Source organism: Lepidochelys olivacea (genome assembly GCF_965140295.1).
Source record: "Lepidochelys olivacea isolate rLepOli2 genome assembly, chromosome: 8".
In the NCBI taxonomy this organism is placed as follows: domain Eukaryota; kingdom Metazoa; phylum Chordata; order Testudines; family Cheloniidae; genus Lepidochelys; species Lepidochelys olivacea.
Genome location: NC_140418.1, coordinates 38,662,367 through 38,681,601, shown reverse-complemented (window position 1 = coordinate 38,681,601; position 19,235 = coordinate 38,662,367). Strand labels below are relative to the sequence as shown.

The 19,235-nt window shown below is 45.0% G+C and overlaps 1 protein-coding gene across 1 annotated transcript in view; it reads right to left on the bottom strand.

Moving 5' to 3' along the window:
• The window catches only part of LOC311524675 (protocadherin gamma-B5-like), a 52,967-nt gene extending 35,484 nt beyond the window's left edge, over positions 1 to 17,483 (bottom strand). Inside the window, exons 1-2 of the mRNA XM_084636032.1 lie at positions 14,850 to 17,483; positions 13,637 to 13,736 (exon numbers count right to left, since the gene is read on the bottom strand). Coding sequence (XP_084492158.1) covers positions 13,641 to 13,736; positions 14,850 to 17,264 — 2,511 coding nt within the window. The 5' untranslated portion in view covers positions 17,265 to 17,483 and the 3' untranslated portion in view covers positions 13,637 to 13,640. The remainder of the gene's footprint in view (positions 1 to 13,636; positions 13,737 to 14,849) is intronic.
• Positions 17,484 to 19,235: the final 1,752 nt, after the last annotated feature.

The following is a 19,235-nucleotide window of genomic DNA, read 5'->3' as shown; positions in this document are numbered from 1 at the left end:
TGAAGGGCAGGTGCTCAGCGATGCGGATACTCACTTCTCCATAATCCCAGAATCCAGATCTTTGGCGTTGTTGAGCGCTGCCACAGCCCCCAGCTCGGCGCTCTCGGGGATGGAGCCCAGCACCAGGGACAGTCTGATCCCCGGAGCGTTATCACTGACGTCCTAGATGTCTGCTGTAACGCTGCAGCGCCCTTCCATGGCAGGCGACCCCCATCTTTCCTTTGATGTCAAATTCCTAAAGTATACCGGTTTCCAAATCCAGCCTGCCCAGCAGTGTGACCTCTCTGCTTTTCGGTGCACGGCAAACAGTTGTTAAAACACGCTGGGAAGCTTGGCTGCTGAGTGAACAGGTGATGTGACCCTGTGTCAATGGCGTTGAGTTGCAGCACAAGGGTGCAGGTGGTGCTCTCCAGCAGGCTGACCCTTTAGGCAGACTGATCAAGGAGCGGCGCATGGTCACTGGCGTCCAGAGCAGAGACCCTGAGCTTTCCTAGCCCCGATCGTGGCGCTTTGCTAGCCCGGTTCCGTTCAGAGCTGTTATACCAAGTGATATCGACTTGTTTCTCTCTGTCCAAAGCCCTTCCCAGCAGCAGCTCTGGCACGAGACTCCAATAGCTGCTCATCTTCACTTTCAGAGCAAAGTGATCCTTGGGGCTTTGCAGCCGATGACGGAATTACCGCCGTCGTCAGGATCCCCTGCTTTCTCCAGTGGGATCCGTTGTCCCGGGGACACTGACTCCCTATTCCTAAATCCAATTCTCTTTTCAGAAAGCTGGGAGGATTGTCCTTAACCTCAGCGATCTCCACCTCTGCTCGGTACATTTCCAAGGGAATTTCAATCATGAACTCTTAACTGCATAACGCAGCTAGACCTCAGACCACAAAGCGCTCCCCGGTCAATTGGATCCTTTATAAGCAGAGCCCCGCTTCCCAGATCCACTCGAAAACGCTGCCTGTTCGCCTCACCAGAGACCTGCAGCATGCGAGCCGAGCCGCCAAGGAATCAATATCCCTCATCGAATCTGTTGCTATATTCCTCACAAAGGCACGATGCTGGGATCCCTCTGGGACGAATATCGAATCTGCCCAGAGATTAAATCCAAATGGCAAAAAAGAAAAAAGAGAGAAACGACTTAGCCTTTTTCCATTTATTGCCCTGGCTTCCATCGCCCATTTCCACGGTTGGCTACTGGATGCACAAGCTGGTCTGGCTGAGGGTGCAGATCCTTAATAATGATAACGGAAAAATCTAACCTGCAGCAGCCAGCGCGAGGTTTCTCTCCCTGCTTCTGCTTTCTCTGCCTTTGCTTGGCCAGCGCTGGAAGGGTGACGCTGTACTTTCTGGGGTAGTAGAGTTGATTTCACTCTCATTTCAGCACCTCATTGGCAGACAGCGCCACAAGGACTCAGCCAATAACCACAGCAGAGACGCTCTTAAAGCTACAAGGTCAATTTTTCATTGCTTTTACATATGTAATATTTCCTGCTCCCTGCCTTCAAGACTACAAAATACTGTATTTCCCACCCTATCATTTTCAACACTTTTGTGTTCTTGTGTAGAAACATATGTGCATTAATGTATATGTCTCATAAATTACATATAACACCTGTCACAGAAACGGTAGGCTCTTCTCAGTTCAGGGATTTACCACATTGTTTTATTTCTCATGATCAAACAATTCTAGGGAACTGAAAGCTCCTATGTTATTCTGACCGCACAAGGGTTAATTAGTAAGAACAACGAAAATAATCAACAACACTCAAACTTCTGCCAATTTGTTGCTTACTGAGGTGCAAAATGAATACCATTTCAAGTATTTAAAAAACCCAAAGCAGGTGGATTTAATTCTTGACTTCTCGTCCAAACCAGAGTCTATAGCAAAACCTATCCAACTCATTCAAATGCTGAAAATAACTGAAATATATAATCACGGCCTATTATATACCCAGAGGACAGTCAAGGCAAATGTTATACCCCGATCTATTTAAGGGGGAAATAAAATGGCATGGAAAATGAGAAAGACAATGAAATATTATACCACAATCATATAGTCACTGCATTTGTTATTACGTGTTAAAATACAATCACGGAGTGCGTTAGTATGAAATGGTTGGTATTTAGTGTTCTTGAAAGTCCATTCTCTGACCATTATAATAGCTTAAAATTTAAAAAAGGTAAGAGCCCATGATATGGCACTAATTTCTTACATAACCAGTAACTGCACCAAGAGCAAGTTCCTAGGGACCGTATTTGTTTTCAGAGTCATATTTTTCAGATGAAATCATCATACAAAATTATAATAGCCTAATCAATATAATAACAAGTGCAATTAATTCAGAAATAATGAAGATGTAATACTACACCATGGCAATGAGATGTTGTTCTAAAGTATAGGAGCCAATAGTTTCTTTCTCTGACTCTGAGGCACCTCAGTTCTCACTTACCCACCCACCATATTGATACAAAACCATACTGGGGAGACTCTAAGACTATTTGCAAATCTGCAGAGTGAGGACTGCCCTTATTTCCCACTGACCACATTGAAAGCTGCGGGAGTTCAGCACTTTACACAACTATGAGACCTAAGCACTTGCATAGTGATTGGGAAAAAAACATTCGGTTCCAATACAAGATATTTGATCCCTCTCAAAGGTGCAGAGTGAACCTCTCGCCCACATTCTTATTATAAAGTAAAATAAAAACAGCTAAACTAGATTAGCCGAGGAAAAGTTACAATGGGCCTTAGATTAACTTCAGCAGCCTCTGAAGGTTACACACGCGTCTCACAAACCAAGACTTCAACCACTAATGTGTATAAAGTCCCAATACCTCCCCCACAGTGGAGCGATTCCATGGTCTCTTGAGGCAGAACATTGAATTAAATATACACTTGTTCAACTTTATTACTTTAATGAGAGATATCCCCGGGATTCCTTTATGCAAACCAAAAGCTAAGGAGCATTTACATCTCGGACATCTACTTCCGAGAAGGCACTGGACAAACTATGACACTTTTCAAAGTCACTTAATTTAGGGAATAAAACGTGTCGGAACGGTGGGGATTAAATGCCAACACAACACACAGGGACATAAAGTCGCTTTGACCGCCACAGCTGCAGCAGACAGGTAAAAGTTTGTATCTATCTCGAGCTGAGAGCTCACCACACATTACCGAATACATGTGAGAGGGCTACATTACCTCTCCGGGAGCCGGACACCTGCTAGCTGAGCCTATTCTCTGATGATATAATCCGGACTCGCAGTTTTTCACAGTGTTCTGACGGCTCCCAGTGGGGCTGGGAGCGAAGGGCTTTGTGCACAGAAGGTCATTCTGGCGGGAGTCTGTGGTAAGATACACCTGCTGGTAGAAGTTCGGAGGCACATATCCGCCTCGGACGGCGTCTATGCGGGTGAAAGGCCCCGGCGTTCCGTAAAGGGAGCTCCTGGAGGAGCTGAAAATCTCCTTCGATTGCCTCCATTTGTAAAATTTAACAATGCTCACCCCTATCACCGTGACAAAGAAGGCCACGGAGACCAAGATCACAGCCAGGGTTAAATAGAAAATCAACTGCTTCTTTTTGTCTTGCGTGGGGGACACATCAGTGAGGTCCGTCAGGGCCTCCTTAGCAGTCTCCGCTACGGCTATGGTGATGGTCGCGCTAGAGGACTGGGCTGGCTCCCCATGGTCTTTGACCAAGATGATCAAAGTGTGCTTAGGAGCATCGCTCTCCAGCAGCTGGCGAGCTGTGCTTATCTCCCCGCTGTGCAGTCCCACCGAGAAGAGGCTGGTGTCGGTGGCCTGTAGAAGGATGTAGGAGAGCCAAGCGTTGTATCCCGAGTCCGCATCCCAGGCCACGAGCTTGGCGACCACGTGCCTGGCGCTGACTGTCGGCGAGATCATCTCGAGGTGCAAGGAACTGGCGTTTGGAGGCGGGTATAAGACGCTGGGCGCATTGTCATTCAGGTCCGTAACAAACACAGTGACAGTGAGCTTGGTGGATAGCGCCGGGAGGCCGCCATCGCGGACATGCACTGTCATTCTGAACTCCATGATGTCTTCGTGGTCCAGGGAGATCAGGGCACAAATGGTGCCGTTCTCCGGACTGATAGAGAAATACCTGCCAACGACATTGGCCGAGGGGCTGTTTTCCAGGATGGAGAAGAAGAGGCGAGAGTTCTGGTTCAGGTCTGGATCCCAGGCACTTACGTTAAATATTGGCGCGCCGGGGAGGTTGTTTTCCGCCACATACACCTGGTAGGAGAGCTGGGGTGATTTGGGGGGGTTGTCGTTGATATCTGACACTTGCACTAGTATCTGGCTTTCCGCCCAGAGCGAAGGCGATCCCGAGTCCCTGGCGGTGACGGTGATGTTATACTCAGACACAAGTTCCCGATCCAAAGCTGCTTTGGTTTTCAAACTGTAGTAATTCTTCAGGGAGGAACTGAGTGTGAAAGGGATGCCCATGGGCAAAAAGCAGTTTACCAGGCCGTTATCTCCAGAATCCAGGTCAGTGACGCTTAGCAAAGCTATCACTGTTCCTGGGGCGGCGTCTTCAGGCACTGGGCTGTATACGGACGTCACTGTGATCTCAGGGGCGTTGTCATTTACATCAATGATTTCCACCAGTGCTTTGCAATGAGCCACTCCCGGATTAGAGCCCTTGTCTTTAGCTTGTATGTAAATCTCATAAAAAACCGTTTCTTCGTAATCCAGGAGCCCTTTGACCCTCAGTTCTCCAGTAGCAGAGTCCAGAGCAAAGAGTTCTCTCACTTTGGCGGGGGTGTGACTACTAAAGGAGTAAACTATATCTCCATTGGGTCCCGCATCCAAATCAAAGGCGCTGGTTTTGACCACCAGAGTGTCTGTCTGGGTGTTCTCCCTTACGCTCGCCCGGTAGGTAGTCTGGTTAAAGACCGGGGCATTATCATTCGAGTCTAGAACATCAATGTAGATGTGCACACTGGCAGATCTCGGAGGGCTCCCCCCATCCACCGCTGTGAGGACCAGCTGCAGTTCTGGTTGCTCCTCCCTGTCTAGCTCCTTTTCCAGCACCAGTTCCGCATATTTGCTGCCATCCCCTCGCGTCTTCACATTTAACACAAAATGCTGGTTGGCGCTGAGGTGGTAGGTCTGCAAAGAGTTACTCCCCACATCCGGGTCTTGCGCGCTCTCTAGTGGGAAACGCGCTCCAGGCGCCACTGACTCACTGACTTCCAGCCTCATTAGGCTGGACGGGAAAGCTGGGTCGTTGTCATTGATGTCCTGGATCTCCACGACAGCGCTGTAGAGCTCCAGCGGGTTCTCCAGCACAATCTCAAAGCCCAAGGTGCACGGAGACAGAGTCCCGCAGAGTTCCTCCCGGTCTATCCGCTCCTTCACAAACAACATCCCGCTCTTCAGATCTGCCTCAAAGTACCTCTTGCTGCCTCCAGACACCACCCGGAGCCTGCGATCCGGCAGCCGCTTGAGCTCCAAGCCCAGATCAGCTACCACATTCCCCACCCCGGAGCCTTTTTGCGTTTCCTCGGGTATGGCATAGCGAATTGATGCGGAAGCCCACTCCGAAACGCCAGACAGTAACAACAAACTAAGTACTTGCCATTCAGTTACCCAGCGGCTCCTTCCAGCAGCGCGTTTCATGTCACTGTCGGGCAGCTACTTAACCAGGCGTTTGCACGGTCTATTTCCCTTAAAAATCCTCAGCTCGTCCCTTCATAGCGAGACCTGGTGAGTCCCGGGACTGGGCTGTGTGGCTGAGACTCGGGCATTGCTTTCCGGCACAGCACTCCCTCCCGCTCGGCTCACACTGTCTCTGCCTCATCCCGGTTCACAGCAGAAAGGGCCGCCAGATCCCCAGCTCCTTCATTGGCCAACAGCGGCACACAGAGTCCCAGCCAATAACTACACGGAGAAATGCTCCAGCAGGCTCCCTACTATTGCGCGTGCGCAGTCGAATTTGCTTTGTCTAACTTGTCACATCGCAACCCAGCGTTCATGGAAACGCGGTGTCACAGTTAGGGTTTAATACAAAACTAAACACTTCAGAAGAAAACGCATTTACCCAGGTACACGGGAATTTGGGATTTAAGTGGTTTCGCACTTCTGTGTATGTCCTAAGAAGGCACATTTCCTAGATCCATAACACATCGTATCATAGCTCTGAAAGCCAAGGAAATATTCTCCTCCTACTCCTACATGCTGATCTCCCACTGACATCGTTGGGATCAAAACAAAAGAACACACACATGTCCTTTACTTAAACTAGTATCAGGGGCTAGCCTGTTAGTCTGTATCCGCAAAAACAAGAAGTCCTGTGCCACCTTAAAGACCAACAGATTTTTTTGAGCATAAGCTTTCGTGGGTAAAAACCCCACTTCTTCAGATGCATGGAGTGAAAATGGAGGTAATTTTCACTCCATGCATCTGAAGAAGTGGGTTTTTTACCCACGAAAACTTATGCTCAAATAAATATGCTTGTCTTTAAGGTGCCACCGGACTCCTTGTTGTTTTTACTTAAACTAGATATCAGAGAACCCAACCAAAAAAAAAAAAAACAAAAAAAAACCAAACATGTCAGCCTAACCTCATAGGGCTATTTTTCCAGGTGGGACAGAAAACCACATGCAGGCAGCAGCGAAGGGTAAAAATAAGCAGGGGCGACGAAGTGAACCAAAGCGTTTGTGGTGCGCAGAAGACAGGTCCGCTTATAACAAGGAACGAGAGACGCCAGTAGTAACGGAGCGTGGGGTTGAGTGGTCGCTAACGGGTGTGTGCAGGGCAGGGAAAGGAGAGGAGCAAGTGGCTTACGAGTTGGAAAGGGCAGTGGGACGCCACAGAGAAGCGGAGTGGGGTGGGGAGGGAAGAGAGGCAGCAGAACTCTCATTACAGTCACAGCAGTGGGGACATGAAGAACCAGTGAGAGCAACTGCTGTAGCGCGGAAGGTGATCCATTGTGAACACATTCCTCGCCTTTGCCTGTCTCTGAATCGGAAGTGGAAATGGATCAATATTATCGTACATGCTATTTGAGCATCTTTTCGAAGCGGTTTCAAAGGGGAACGTCTTAACCGAGCTCCTGTCCCTCCCCTTTCTCGGATGACCTCGCCCCATTGCGTCTTCCGGAGGGCTCTGCAGATTTTAGTTCGAATGGCGCGCTTGCTTTGAACACCACATGATTTGACTGTCAACAAACCAGCAACTACCACGTGGATAGGAGGATAATAACGGTAATGATGGGCCAAATTCTACAAAGGGTCTAGCACTGGACGCTCACTTTGACTTTAGGAAGCCAGTCACCGTTCATAGCCAAGAGCATCAACCGGCCCAATAGTCACTATGATTCTCATCTCCTCCCATTGGTCTCTCCGTAAATTACCATTTCTGAGCTACACAAGACACCAGAACATAGGCGTCTAGGAGACGTTCCTAGCACCTGCCCTGTCCCCTTCGTTCCAGACAGTTATAATCACAGGACAAACAATACAGCAAACCGAGGTGAAGACTATTAGGCAAGCCCACAAAAACGCAGAGATTCCTATTTAACTATCCCGACATGAATTAGGAGGAAAGATTAAAGGAACTAACTGACTTAGCCTGAATAAGGGCAGGAGGAGTGATCACTCCAGTAGAAAAGAAAGCTAGCTTAAAACTGCAAGGAGAAATGCCCGTAAAAGGGGGGCATATCTTGCAGCTGATATCTGTCCTCTCTAGTGCTCTCGGTCTATCTATAAACCTTAGGTTTTCCATTAGCTTCCGTCATTCTACTACCCAAGAGGTAAAGTCATCCGCCAAGGGTGAAGAGAGCCAGAAGCACAGTCACTGAATATCGGATTTGCGTTCCGAGCACTGTGCTCCGGTAAGGTGTTGGATAAAGGGCTGTAAATAGCGTAAAAGCACCTCCACACGTGGAGGTGGGAAGCAGCTGGCCCCGTACAAATCAAAGCAATCATTCGGTAAACTGGACCGAGCAGTGGAATGGGTATTGCAGAAAGCGGGGTTGTGCAAAACTGCAACCTTGTAACTGCAGAGCTGTGGGATCTTATGGCAATGTCACACTTATCAATCATGGCGCACATACAGCATTAAGCAGTAGGCAGGCACCTCAGGTCTGGCTGGCAGCTTTCATCATGTGGGTACTTGGCAGTTGACCCTGGCTTATTTAGTTTATGCTTCTGTTGCCTGTGAAGCCCACACCCAGGGATGAGCAGATGGGAGCCTGCTGTTCTACCTTCTGACCAGACCCTCTTTTCTGGGTTCCATGCCCCTTTTCTGTGGGCGCACCAGCTGTGTGCATCTGTCATACTGAACTGGTCACACTTTACTCCCAAAGAGAAGCTACAAATCATCCCTCTTTTCATGTAGGCTATCCTTCTTTGGCGGATAAGGTATATTACCTTTTCTTTTTTCTTGTCTACTTGCCATTAAACTGAGGGGATGATTGGACCAAAACCTCTGAGATGAGGATCATTCCATTAATATTCAAAGGCGATTGTATCCGAAGGAAAAGGTCTGCGTAAATTGGCCATTAGGAGTAAATAATACATTAAAAAAGAAAAGAAAAAAAGGGTGGGGAAGGAGGATGAATTCAACGTGGAAAACGAAGAGAAAATCCCTGCCAGACAAGGAGAATTTAAAGTGGAATCCTTTGCTTATTGAGGTAATCATGGCAAATTATTTGAAAGCTATTCAGGGTGAGTTTAAGGACTGTATATAAGGAGTAAGATGCAAAAAATATACCTCACAACATTTTCAACTGCATAGACCTTAATAAGGAAGATCCACTCATGTAACCCCAAACTCCCAATCCCCCACTCATGCCCACCAATTTCCATCTCAACTCTAACTGCCAGTCCTCTATTTGCCTTTGTCAGACAGAGCATCTGGTTTCCTCACTTAAATCCTGACCAACATAACACATTTGAAATCTACTGGTGTAGAGTGGGTGTCAGATATTTGGGCTAGATAATCTAATTCAGCTGTTCTCAAACTGTGAGCTGGGTCCCCAAAGTGGGTCACGACCCTGTTTTAATGGGGTCACCAGGGTTGGCTTTAGACTTGCTGAGGCCTTTGGCTGACACCAAAAGTCCGAGTCCCACCACCCAGGGCTGAAGCCAAAGCCTGAGGGCTTCAGCCCTGGGCAGCAGGGCTCAGGTTACAGCCCCCACTCACCTAGGGCTGAAGCTCTCAAGCTTTGGCTTCACCCCCCTCCACCAGGGGGTCGAGGCTCGGGCTTCAGCTTTGGCAACCCTGCCCAGGGATGGAGGGGCTCGGGCTTTGGTCCCTCTTCCTGGGATCGTGTAGTAATTTTTGTTGTCAGAAGGGGGTTGTGGTGCAATGAAGTCTGAGAAACCCTGATCTAATTCAATAGGCCACTTGCAAATTGATTAACCCCATCATGATACACCAGGTGCACCAGGATCATGTTACTGTGCTACCACATTTTTGACCAAATTAATCTCTGGCTGCCTTTTTTGTTTATTTTGATATGGTATTTTTGATAACAATACTTTGTGATTTTATTGTCTCATATTGAGTGAGTTAGTTTAATCATGTGTCAGAACAGAATTACTGTAAGTAATACAATTAGTACCCAATTAGTACAATACAATTAGTACCCAAAACTGCAACATGTTTTGCATGTAATCATGATACTGCAAAAAATAAAATAAAATAAACCTGAGCAGAAAATGTGCTGTACAAAGGGCATGATAAATAAACATTAAAGTTTTGGCCATTTCCAATGTATTTTTCACAAATTACTTTACATCACAGAACTAATCAGTAATGAGCAGCCCTCAGCAGACCAAGAATGAATGCAATTCTAGATGTTCATTGGCTTACCTGAACCTTATCTAAACTATTTGGATCTCTTTAGGCTGCAAAATTTGGCTGGAAATTTACACCTGGGTAAAGTGGATATGAAATGCTACCAATACTGTCACCAATGCAAATGACCAATGCAAAGGTCAGGACAACAGAGGATCAGGTCCCTTGTGCTCATAGACTTTCACATGTGCTTTCAATTCCAGGCCTGAACAGAAAGCCGAAGTGAAAAAAAAACTATCTACATATTTCAAAAGCTTTAAAAAGCTTTAGCATTCATTTTGTTTTAAACATGGGTGATGGATGAGGATGTTAGTTTGCTCACACTTGTTCAGCTATTCTCTTTAATACCTGCAAATCTGTTTTGAGCATTAAATTCTGCCAAAAGTGCATGAAGCCACTTGAGAGATTTTGATCACAAATACATTTGTTCCGTTCTCACTATAAAGTGAACAAACTGATATTTAAAAAAAATCTGTAACTTCCCCACCATCACACACACAAACACACAAAATTAGTCATCCTTTTATGTGAAGTTTATGTTGGGAGTGTATTTTTACTACTGACATGAAAACACTTGGAAACAAGGTGTCTAATGGAAATGATGCACCTTTAACTCTGGAAGGATTACCTGCCACAGGTATTTTATGGTCCTATGTACAAATTTTTACAATAGTCTGTTCATTGTCATTCTTCCCTGAAAGAGACAGTCAACTACTGTATTGACATCTTCATTTTTCTTACTGTAATCTACCTCTGTCTCTTCTAGTTATACTCACATCCTTTCTTACAGGCCTCTCTGCAGACAACTTGCTGTTATACCCCCCCCCCCCAAAAGATGACTTAAGAGAGAGAGAACCACAGTCACCCTTTTCAAAGTAGACTTGAATGTTCTCACCATTTTTCTGCTCCGGTACAAAAGATTTAGATGGTACCTCAAGTAAAATTGATGCTGGAAACAGCAAAATATTCTGACTTTATAGAAACACCTTTAACTACTTTTCAAGCATATTTATGGCAATTTCTTGACTTTTATTTACTGAATAACAATTTTCATTTCCAATGTATATACTGCAATTCTGAAAAAGCACCTTTAATCTTAATATATATATACACACAAAAAGAACAATTATTCAGTAGCTTTTCTACATAATATCTGTAGAAGCAATAAGAAGATGACAGAACAGTGGAAGTATTTCATATAATTATGGTTTATACCTGTCAGGGTTCCTTCCCCACTCTGAACTCTAGGGTACAGATGTGGGGACCCACATGAAAGACCGCCTAAGCTTATTCTTACCAGCTTAGGTTAAAAACTTCCCCAAGCTACAAACTTTGCCTTGTCTTTGAATAGTATGCTGCCACCACCAAGTGTTTTAAACAAAGAACAGGGAAAGAGACCACTTGGAGACATCTCCCCCGCCCCCGAAATATCCCCCCAAGCCCTACACACCCCCTTTCCTGGGGAGGCTTGAGAATAAGATCCTAAGCAATTGGTTACAAAATCATCACAGACCCACTGAACCCCTGGATCTTGGAACAATGGAAAAATCAGTCAGATTCTTAAAAGAAGGATTTTATTTAAAAAGAAAATAAAGGTAAAAATCATCTCTGTAAAATCAGGGTAGAAAATACTTGACAGGGTATTCAGATTCAAAACACAGAGGATCCCCCTCTGGGCAAAACCTTAAAGTTACAGAAAACAGGAATAAATCTCCCTCTTAACACAGGGAAAATTCACATAAAACAAAAGATAAACTAATCCACCTTGCCTGGCTTACCTGTACTGGTTCCAATATTGGAGACTTGGATTAGGATGGGTTGGAGAAGATGGATTTCTGTCTGGCCTCTTTCAGTACCAAGAGAGAACAACCACGTAAACAAAGAGCACAAAAAAAAAGCCTTCCCCCCACCCAAGATTTGACTGTATCTTGTCCCCTTATTGGTCCTTTGGGTCAGGTGCCAGCCAGGTTAGCTGAGCTTCTTAAGCCTTTACAGGTAACAGGATGTTGCCTCTGGCCAGGAGGGATTTTATAGCACTGTATACAGAAAGGTAGTTACCCTTTCCTTTATATTTATGACACTCTTTTATTAAATGCATAATCACAATATTTCAAAAGTCTGTATTTTGATTGAATGAGGGAGGTGAGCTCTAATTCTTTCCAGCAGAAAACCCCATTCTCAACGTTCTTTATCTCTATTTCTCATTTAAGTTTCTAAGCTCCTGAAAGTCTACCACTTGTGCTAGCAAGAGGAAGAGAAGTCAAATTGTACAAATTACCTATAGATGAGAAAGCATGCCATCCCAGACCTCAGTACAAGCTCACATATTAGAACACCAGCTGAACATATCTTTCCTGCTCACTGTGCCATTGTGAAGATATTTTGGTAGCTGGATATCTGTAATACAGAAGCTTAGTGGGGACACAGCGGTATGCTTATATAAATCTGCCACATAAAATGACTTCATAAGTCTTTGCCACCATCTAGGGCGCATACCGTATTTTCATAAATACCAGCTTTATTTTAACAGAATCATAGAATCATAGAACCATAGGGTTAGAAGGGGCCGCAAGGGTCATCTAGTCTAACCCCCTGCCAAGATGCAGGATTTGTTGAGTCTAAACCATCCAAAACAGGCGGTGATCTAGCCTCGTTTTGAAAACCTCTAGTGAAGGAGCTTCCACAACCTCTCCAGGCAGTGTGTTCCATTATCCTACTGTTCTTATCATTAGGAAATTTTTATTGAGATTTAATTTAAATCTGTTATTGTGGAGTTTGAACCCATTGCCTCTTGTTCTACCCTTTGTGGCAAAAGAGGACAACTTTTCTCCATCTTTTTATGGCAGCCTTTCTAGAATTTGAAGACTGCTATCATGTTCCCCCTTAATCTCCTCTTATCCTAGCTAACCATACTCAGTTCCTTCAGCCTTTGCTCAGATGGCTTGCATTCCATCCCTTTGATCATATTTGTCCCTTGCCTCTGGGTCCTTTCCAGTTTCTCTACATCCTTTCTATACACTGGTGACCAAAACTGGACACAGTACTCCAGCTAAGGCCTAACCAGCACCCAATAGAGCTGTACTATCACCTCCCATGACTTGCATGCTATGCCTCTGTTAATGCAACCCAAAATTGCATTTGCTTTTTTTGCAACAGCATCACATTGTTGACTCATGCTGATGCTGTGATCCACCAGAACTCCCAGATCCTTTTCAGTAGTACTGCTGCCAAGCCAGTTATCCCACATTCTGTATTGGTGCGTTTGGTTTTTCTTCCCTGAGTATAGCACCTTATATGCATCTGTGTTGAATTTCCTTTCTTGTTTATAGCTCAGTTCTCCAGTTTGTCAAGATCCCATTGAATTTTATCTCTATCATCTAAAGTGTTTGCAGCCCCCTAGCTTTATGTCATCTGCAAATTTGATCAGCATGCTTTCTATTCCTATATCCAGGTCATTAATAAAGATGTTAAATAACACAGGACCCAGAACAGAGCCCAGTGGAACCACACTTGAGACCCCCTTCCAATCTGACATCATTCCATTCATAGTTGCTCTTTGTTTGCCGTTGCTTAACCAATTATGTATCCACTTAATGATAGTTCAGCCAGCCCCACATTTCTCCTGCTTTCTTATCAGACTGTCATGTGGCACTGTGTCAAAAGCCTTGCTAAAGCCCAGGTATATTATGTCCACTGCATTCCCTTTTAACATTTTCATCAAAGCCATCATCACAATTGACTCTAACTGACACATTTGGCAGAATCAGCAAGCAAGACAAGTCCAGACAGAGCCATGGAGACAAAATTACCCTTTCATCCCCAGATGTGCTCCTCCAGTTCGCAGCTGGAGCACATTGATGGATACAGCATGGGGGGGGAGGGGCAATGTCCACTTCTGCTGCCCTGGGTCTGAGGATGAAAAGAGGATTTGAGTCTCCAAGACTGTTGTTAAGCACCTTTCACAAGAACTACATTCTGTTCAAAATTGTAAAAGGTAAATACGTTCAAAACCACAGAAACTAAAATTCTAGCTGAAACAGACAGTGCTTTTTTTTTTTTTTTTCAATATTCAGCGAAGACGGGAATACATAATACAACACAAATATAGATAGTATCACAAGGAGGAGGGCGGTCAAGAGTCTTCATTTAAGGACACCCGAAGTAAAAGGAATACATTTAGAAAGTTAATCTCAGGTTAAATATTAGAAAAAATGCTAATATGTGTAAGAGAGTCAAGGTGGGTGAGGTAATAACTTGTAGAGGATCAGCTTCTGTTGGTGACAGAGATAAGGTTTCCAGTGTATGTAAGATCCAAAGACAGTCTCTCTCACCAACAGAAGCTGGTCCAATAAAGGATATTACCCCACTCACCTTATCTCTCTAATATCCTGGGCCCAACATGGCTACAACATCACTGCATTACAACAATATAGTTAGTATAAGGACATTTGAAACAATCTGCTAAAGTAGATTGTGGAATTATGTCATCTGGAGATGTTCAAGGCTGTCATAAGACACATCTAAAATACGGATGCTGCAGGGAAAATATTGGCACAATACGGGGGAATGGTCTAACCTACCATAGTTCCCTTCGGAGTCGAATAATTCCCTGACTGCAGACTTTCCACCACTAGAGACTGAAAGTGTCTGAAGTAGTAGTTGGTCCCATACAACAAATAAACTCTGACGTATTCTTCATTGAAAATACTCAAAATAGTAAAATAGTCCATGAAAATGTTTTCCATAAAGGACACTGAGAGCTTTCCATATATTCTGAGAATGGAAACATTCACTTCTCCAATATCATAATGCAGATGATGCTGATCAGAATGAAACTGAAAAGTTTCACAGGATTTTCACTATTAACTCTTAGAACAGGTGTTTATGAGGTAAAACTTGGTTCTATTTGCAGTCTACATACTTGCTGCAGAACTACAGGGAAGCACTACCCAGGAACCCTTAGATTACTGGTAGAAATATTCTCTACGTTAGCAAGACTTGCATTTCAGGAAGGTGTCTCACCTGTGCCTGGCTGTCAGAGCTGAGGTTTCCCCTGCCAGAGTCATTCCCCATGCCAGAATCCTCAGCAGAAAGGAGAATGTCGGTCAAAGCCTTTTGTCCCGGTTTGAGAAAGGTGAACTCCTGCCCCGAATCGTCAGCTAAGCACATCTCGTAAGAATAGGGTAACTGCAAAGTCCCATTGCTGTAGTTGCAGGAGAATTTGGGGTCGAGACTAGAATAAAGATCCGGATTGTAAGATCCAAAAACTGGGGGAGTTCTAGGTCTCCGACTTTTAAAAATTAAAACCGATATCGCTGTAAAAAGGAATAAAAACGAAATCAAAGCTAGAGCTACCACCAAAATAACAGTAAAGCCAGACTGAGATTCTGAGTCACCCGATTGGTCGCTCATTTCCGGAAGAGCCTCTTGGAAGTTCTCGGCAAACACCAGGTTGAGAGTCACTGTGGCGGACAGAGGCGGCTGCCCGTTGTCCTTCACCAGGATGACCAGCCTGTGCTTCACAGCATCTCTGTCCGCAAAGGCGCGGGCTGTCCGGATCTCCCCGCTCTGCAGCCCCATGCTGAAGAGCGACGGGTCCGTGGCCTGGAGCACGTGGTAGGAGAGCCAGGCATTGTGTCCTGAGTCAGCATCCACCGCCACCACCTTAGTCACCAGATAACCTGCCTCGGCCGAACTAGGCACCATCTCGAACAAGGCGGAGCCATCGGCTCCGAGCGAAGGGTACAGGATGCGAGGGGCGTTATCATTCTGATCCACAATAAACACCCTGACGGTGACATTGCTGCTGAGAGGCGGAGACCCGCCGTCTTGGGCCTTCACTTGCAGCTCAAACTCCCGGAAATGCTCGTAGTCGAAGGAGCGCTGCGCATAGATCGCTCCGGTCTGGGAGTTAATGGAGATGTAGGAGGAGAGAGGCACCTCTTCGAGGTTGCTACTCAGGATGGAGTAAGTGACTCGAGCGTTCCGGTCCAGATCCCGGTCTGAGGCTTTTACACTGAAAATAGAGGCCCCTGAGGGATTGTTCTCTGGCACATAGGCGGTGTAGGAAGGTTTCTCAAAGACAGGCGCGTTGTCATTGATATCCGAGATCTGCAACAGGATGGTTTTCTGGGTGGAGAGTGGGGGAGAGCCTTTGTCTGTGGCGGTGATTGTGATATTGTACTCCGGGGTCCTTTCCCTGTCCAGGATGCTGTCTGTGAGGAGCTTGTAGTAGTTATTAGAGGACGATATTATTTTAAACGGCAACTCATCTTGGAAATGACAAAACACGATCCCGTTATCTCCAGAATCCTGATCGATTACATTGATCAGAGCTATCACTGTCCCAGGCACTGAGTCTTCGAGGATGGCGCTGGCCAGGGATGCGAGTGTCACCTCGGGGGCATTGTCGTTCTCATCAAGAACCTCGAACTTCACTTCGCAGTGTGTCACTAGTCCGCCTCCATCCTTTGCTTCTACTACCAGGGTGTAGTCACGTGTCTCCTCAAAGTCCAAGGGCTCCTTTACGGTGATTTCCCCGGTTTCTGGATCCAGACTGAATTTCGGACGGGCCTTTTCTGGAATGTTGCTGAAGACGTAGCTGATCTGAGCATACGAACCTTCATCGTTGTCGGTGGCTCTAACCTGAAGCACTAAGGAGCCCGTCGGTGCATTTTCCCTCAGGCTGACTTTGTAGAGCTCCTGAGTGAAGATGGGGGGGTTGTCATTGGCGTCGGTGACATTAATCCATATCTGGGCGGTCCCAGTTCTCTGCGGCTCTCCCCCATCCACAGCCGTGAGGATCAAGTGAAGGCTACGCTGGCTTTCCCGGTCCAGGGGTTTCTGCAGCACTAAATCTGCATATTTATTGCCATCCCGGCTCTCTTTGACTTCCAGGATGAAATCCTGATTGGGGCTCAGCTGGTAACTCTGCAGAGAATTCACCCCAACGTCAAGGTCTTCAGCATTTCCCAGGAGAAAGCGAGCACCTGGTAAAGTAGATTCACTCATCTCTAGTTTGATATTATCTTTTAAGAAACGCGGGGCATTATCGTTAATGTCCTGGATCGCGACATTTATGTGGAAAATGTTCAAGGGATTTTCCAGCACAGTCTCGAAATTTATGACGCAGAGTTGAGATGTCCCGCAAATCTCCTCCCGGTCTATCCTGTCATTCACATAGACTTTGCCACTTTCTCCATTCACGCGGAAGTATTGCTTTTTAACTGCAGAGAGAACACGGAGCTTCCGGCTGGGCAGTTCTCTCACACTCAGCCCCAAATCCTTGGCGAGATTCCCCACAAGGGAACCTTTCGCCATTTCCTCGGGAATTGAATAACGGATCTGCTCCGAGACCGCGCCCCAGAACAAAGCGAATAGGAAGAGAAACAGCAGTACCTGCCGTGTGACTGCCCGATTCGGCTCTCTGATTTCCATCCCGTCTCTGTCAACTTTACTCTCTCCTCTCTTGGTTTATTTTGATTACTTTAGTTGTTTCGAAATCCCATCAGGTTGAAGTAATCCGCGGTAAGGAAGAGTAAATATAGCTCCGATTGTCTGCTTAAGGATACATTGTGCTCCGAGGAGATTCCTTTTCATAGAGAGACAGTGACTGTCTCCCTGCAGTTTCCTCTGCGATCTGCGTTGTGTGATGGAGCAATCGCTGCGCAGGAGGCTCCGATGGATCTCCGGCCCCAGCCCTGGCTCCGCATTGGCCAACAGCGGCACTCTGAGTCTCAACGGGAGAACTGCAATAGCAGTGATCTTATCACCGCACCAACACAGCTCTAGCGACTATAATGAAAGAATCCCCCCTTGCTAAACACTATATTCTAAATCTATAGCCTTGTAACATTGCCAGACGTGAACAGTTGCGTCCCAGTTGACTGTGGACTTCATGTTTTTTGTGTGTGTGAGTTTATATATATACTCAATTTAGAGTATACCAAACCGCTATTTTACGGGGAATGGAATAATGGAACAGTACGAAGGGTGACTGTGCACATCTTTATATACACAGGACTATTATTGAGAAGAGGAAAGAACGTTCCAGCAGTTACAATTGTTTCCACATATGGAATCACAATTCCCACACACCCAGATTTCTGTGAGCGCCAACAAATAATAGTTCTGAAAAATTTGACAGAAATATTTTAATATTGTAAAAGAGAAGAGTAGTTCGGTATAGACTTGTGAGCAAAACAAATTTTGAGTGGTTTACCGTAAGGTCCTTTTTGTCCGCTAAAAAATTCTCCTTTTCCTGTACATCAAACAAACACAGAAAAGAAAAAAAAAGAAAAAAAGAGAAAACCCCTCCCATTGAAAGAACAGTGCATGCACTTCTAAAAGCTGAGAAAAAGGCTTGTTGTGGTAAACTACACTATATTTAAAAAGTAGGCGCACTTCTCTCACAGAACCAACCCTAGGAACACAAATGCTGCCAAAAGAACGCTTACGTGTTCCAAACATGAAACGTTCTGAAACTATGACCATGTTCCTGTAACATCCCTGTATTCAAAGGCCTTTCCATGATGCAAAAATAAATTAAATAATTCAAGATGGCAACATAAAAAAGAACAAAATTATCTATAACTATATAACCACAATTCCAAAGGTATTTCAGTCATTCACTTATCTCTGTACTAATGCTCATGATTTACAAACACATAATGCTTATTTAATAAAAGGTCTTAAGAAATTTTAGAATATTTTTCCTATGTTAATTAATAAACATGTGAAAGCGTCAGTACGGTATGCCACTATCCATCGTAATTTGTTAAGGCTCAAAATTAGGACACAACAACATTATTATTGAGAAAAATGTGAAAAATGTTGATTTAATCTCTCCCTCTTTAAAAGCTATGTTGTCCTAGATTAACAGTAATATACTTTCTTGAAAGCTAAATTTCTAACAAAATAATCAGCTATGCAGGCCCATGTAATCTTTCCGGTAAAGAACACAACTGAATAAAGACTGTGTCAGGGTGAAAACAAACCTCTATTTCTTAAGAATAAGGGAAGGATATTAAGATACCTGTTTGTAACACAAATTCCAGAAAATCATTCATTTTACAAACCTAAAAATAGCACAACATTGGCTTTCTAGACAATAGCAAAGAAAATGTCAGGGCCTTCGGGTGACACTCAAAGCACTCAATGGAAATCACTCGGTTTATTACAGAGAAACACACACACTCTCCCTTCCCTCCCTCTCTCCAATATACGAACATATAAATTAGTATCTTTACTGATGAGCCGTCTAGAAATCCACAGATACCAACAGGTTTCAGAGTAACAGCCGGTGTTAGTCTGTATTCGCAAAAAGAAAAGGAGTACTTGTGGCACCTTAGAGACTAACCAATTTATTTGAGCACAAGCTTTCGTGAGCTACAGAAGTGAGCTGTAGCT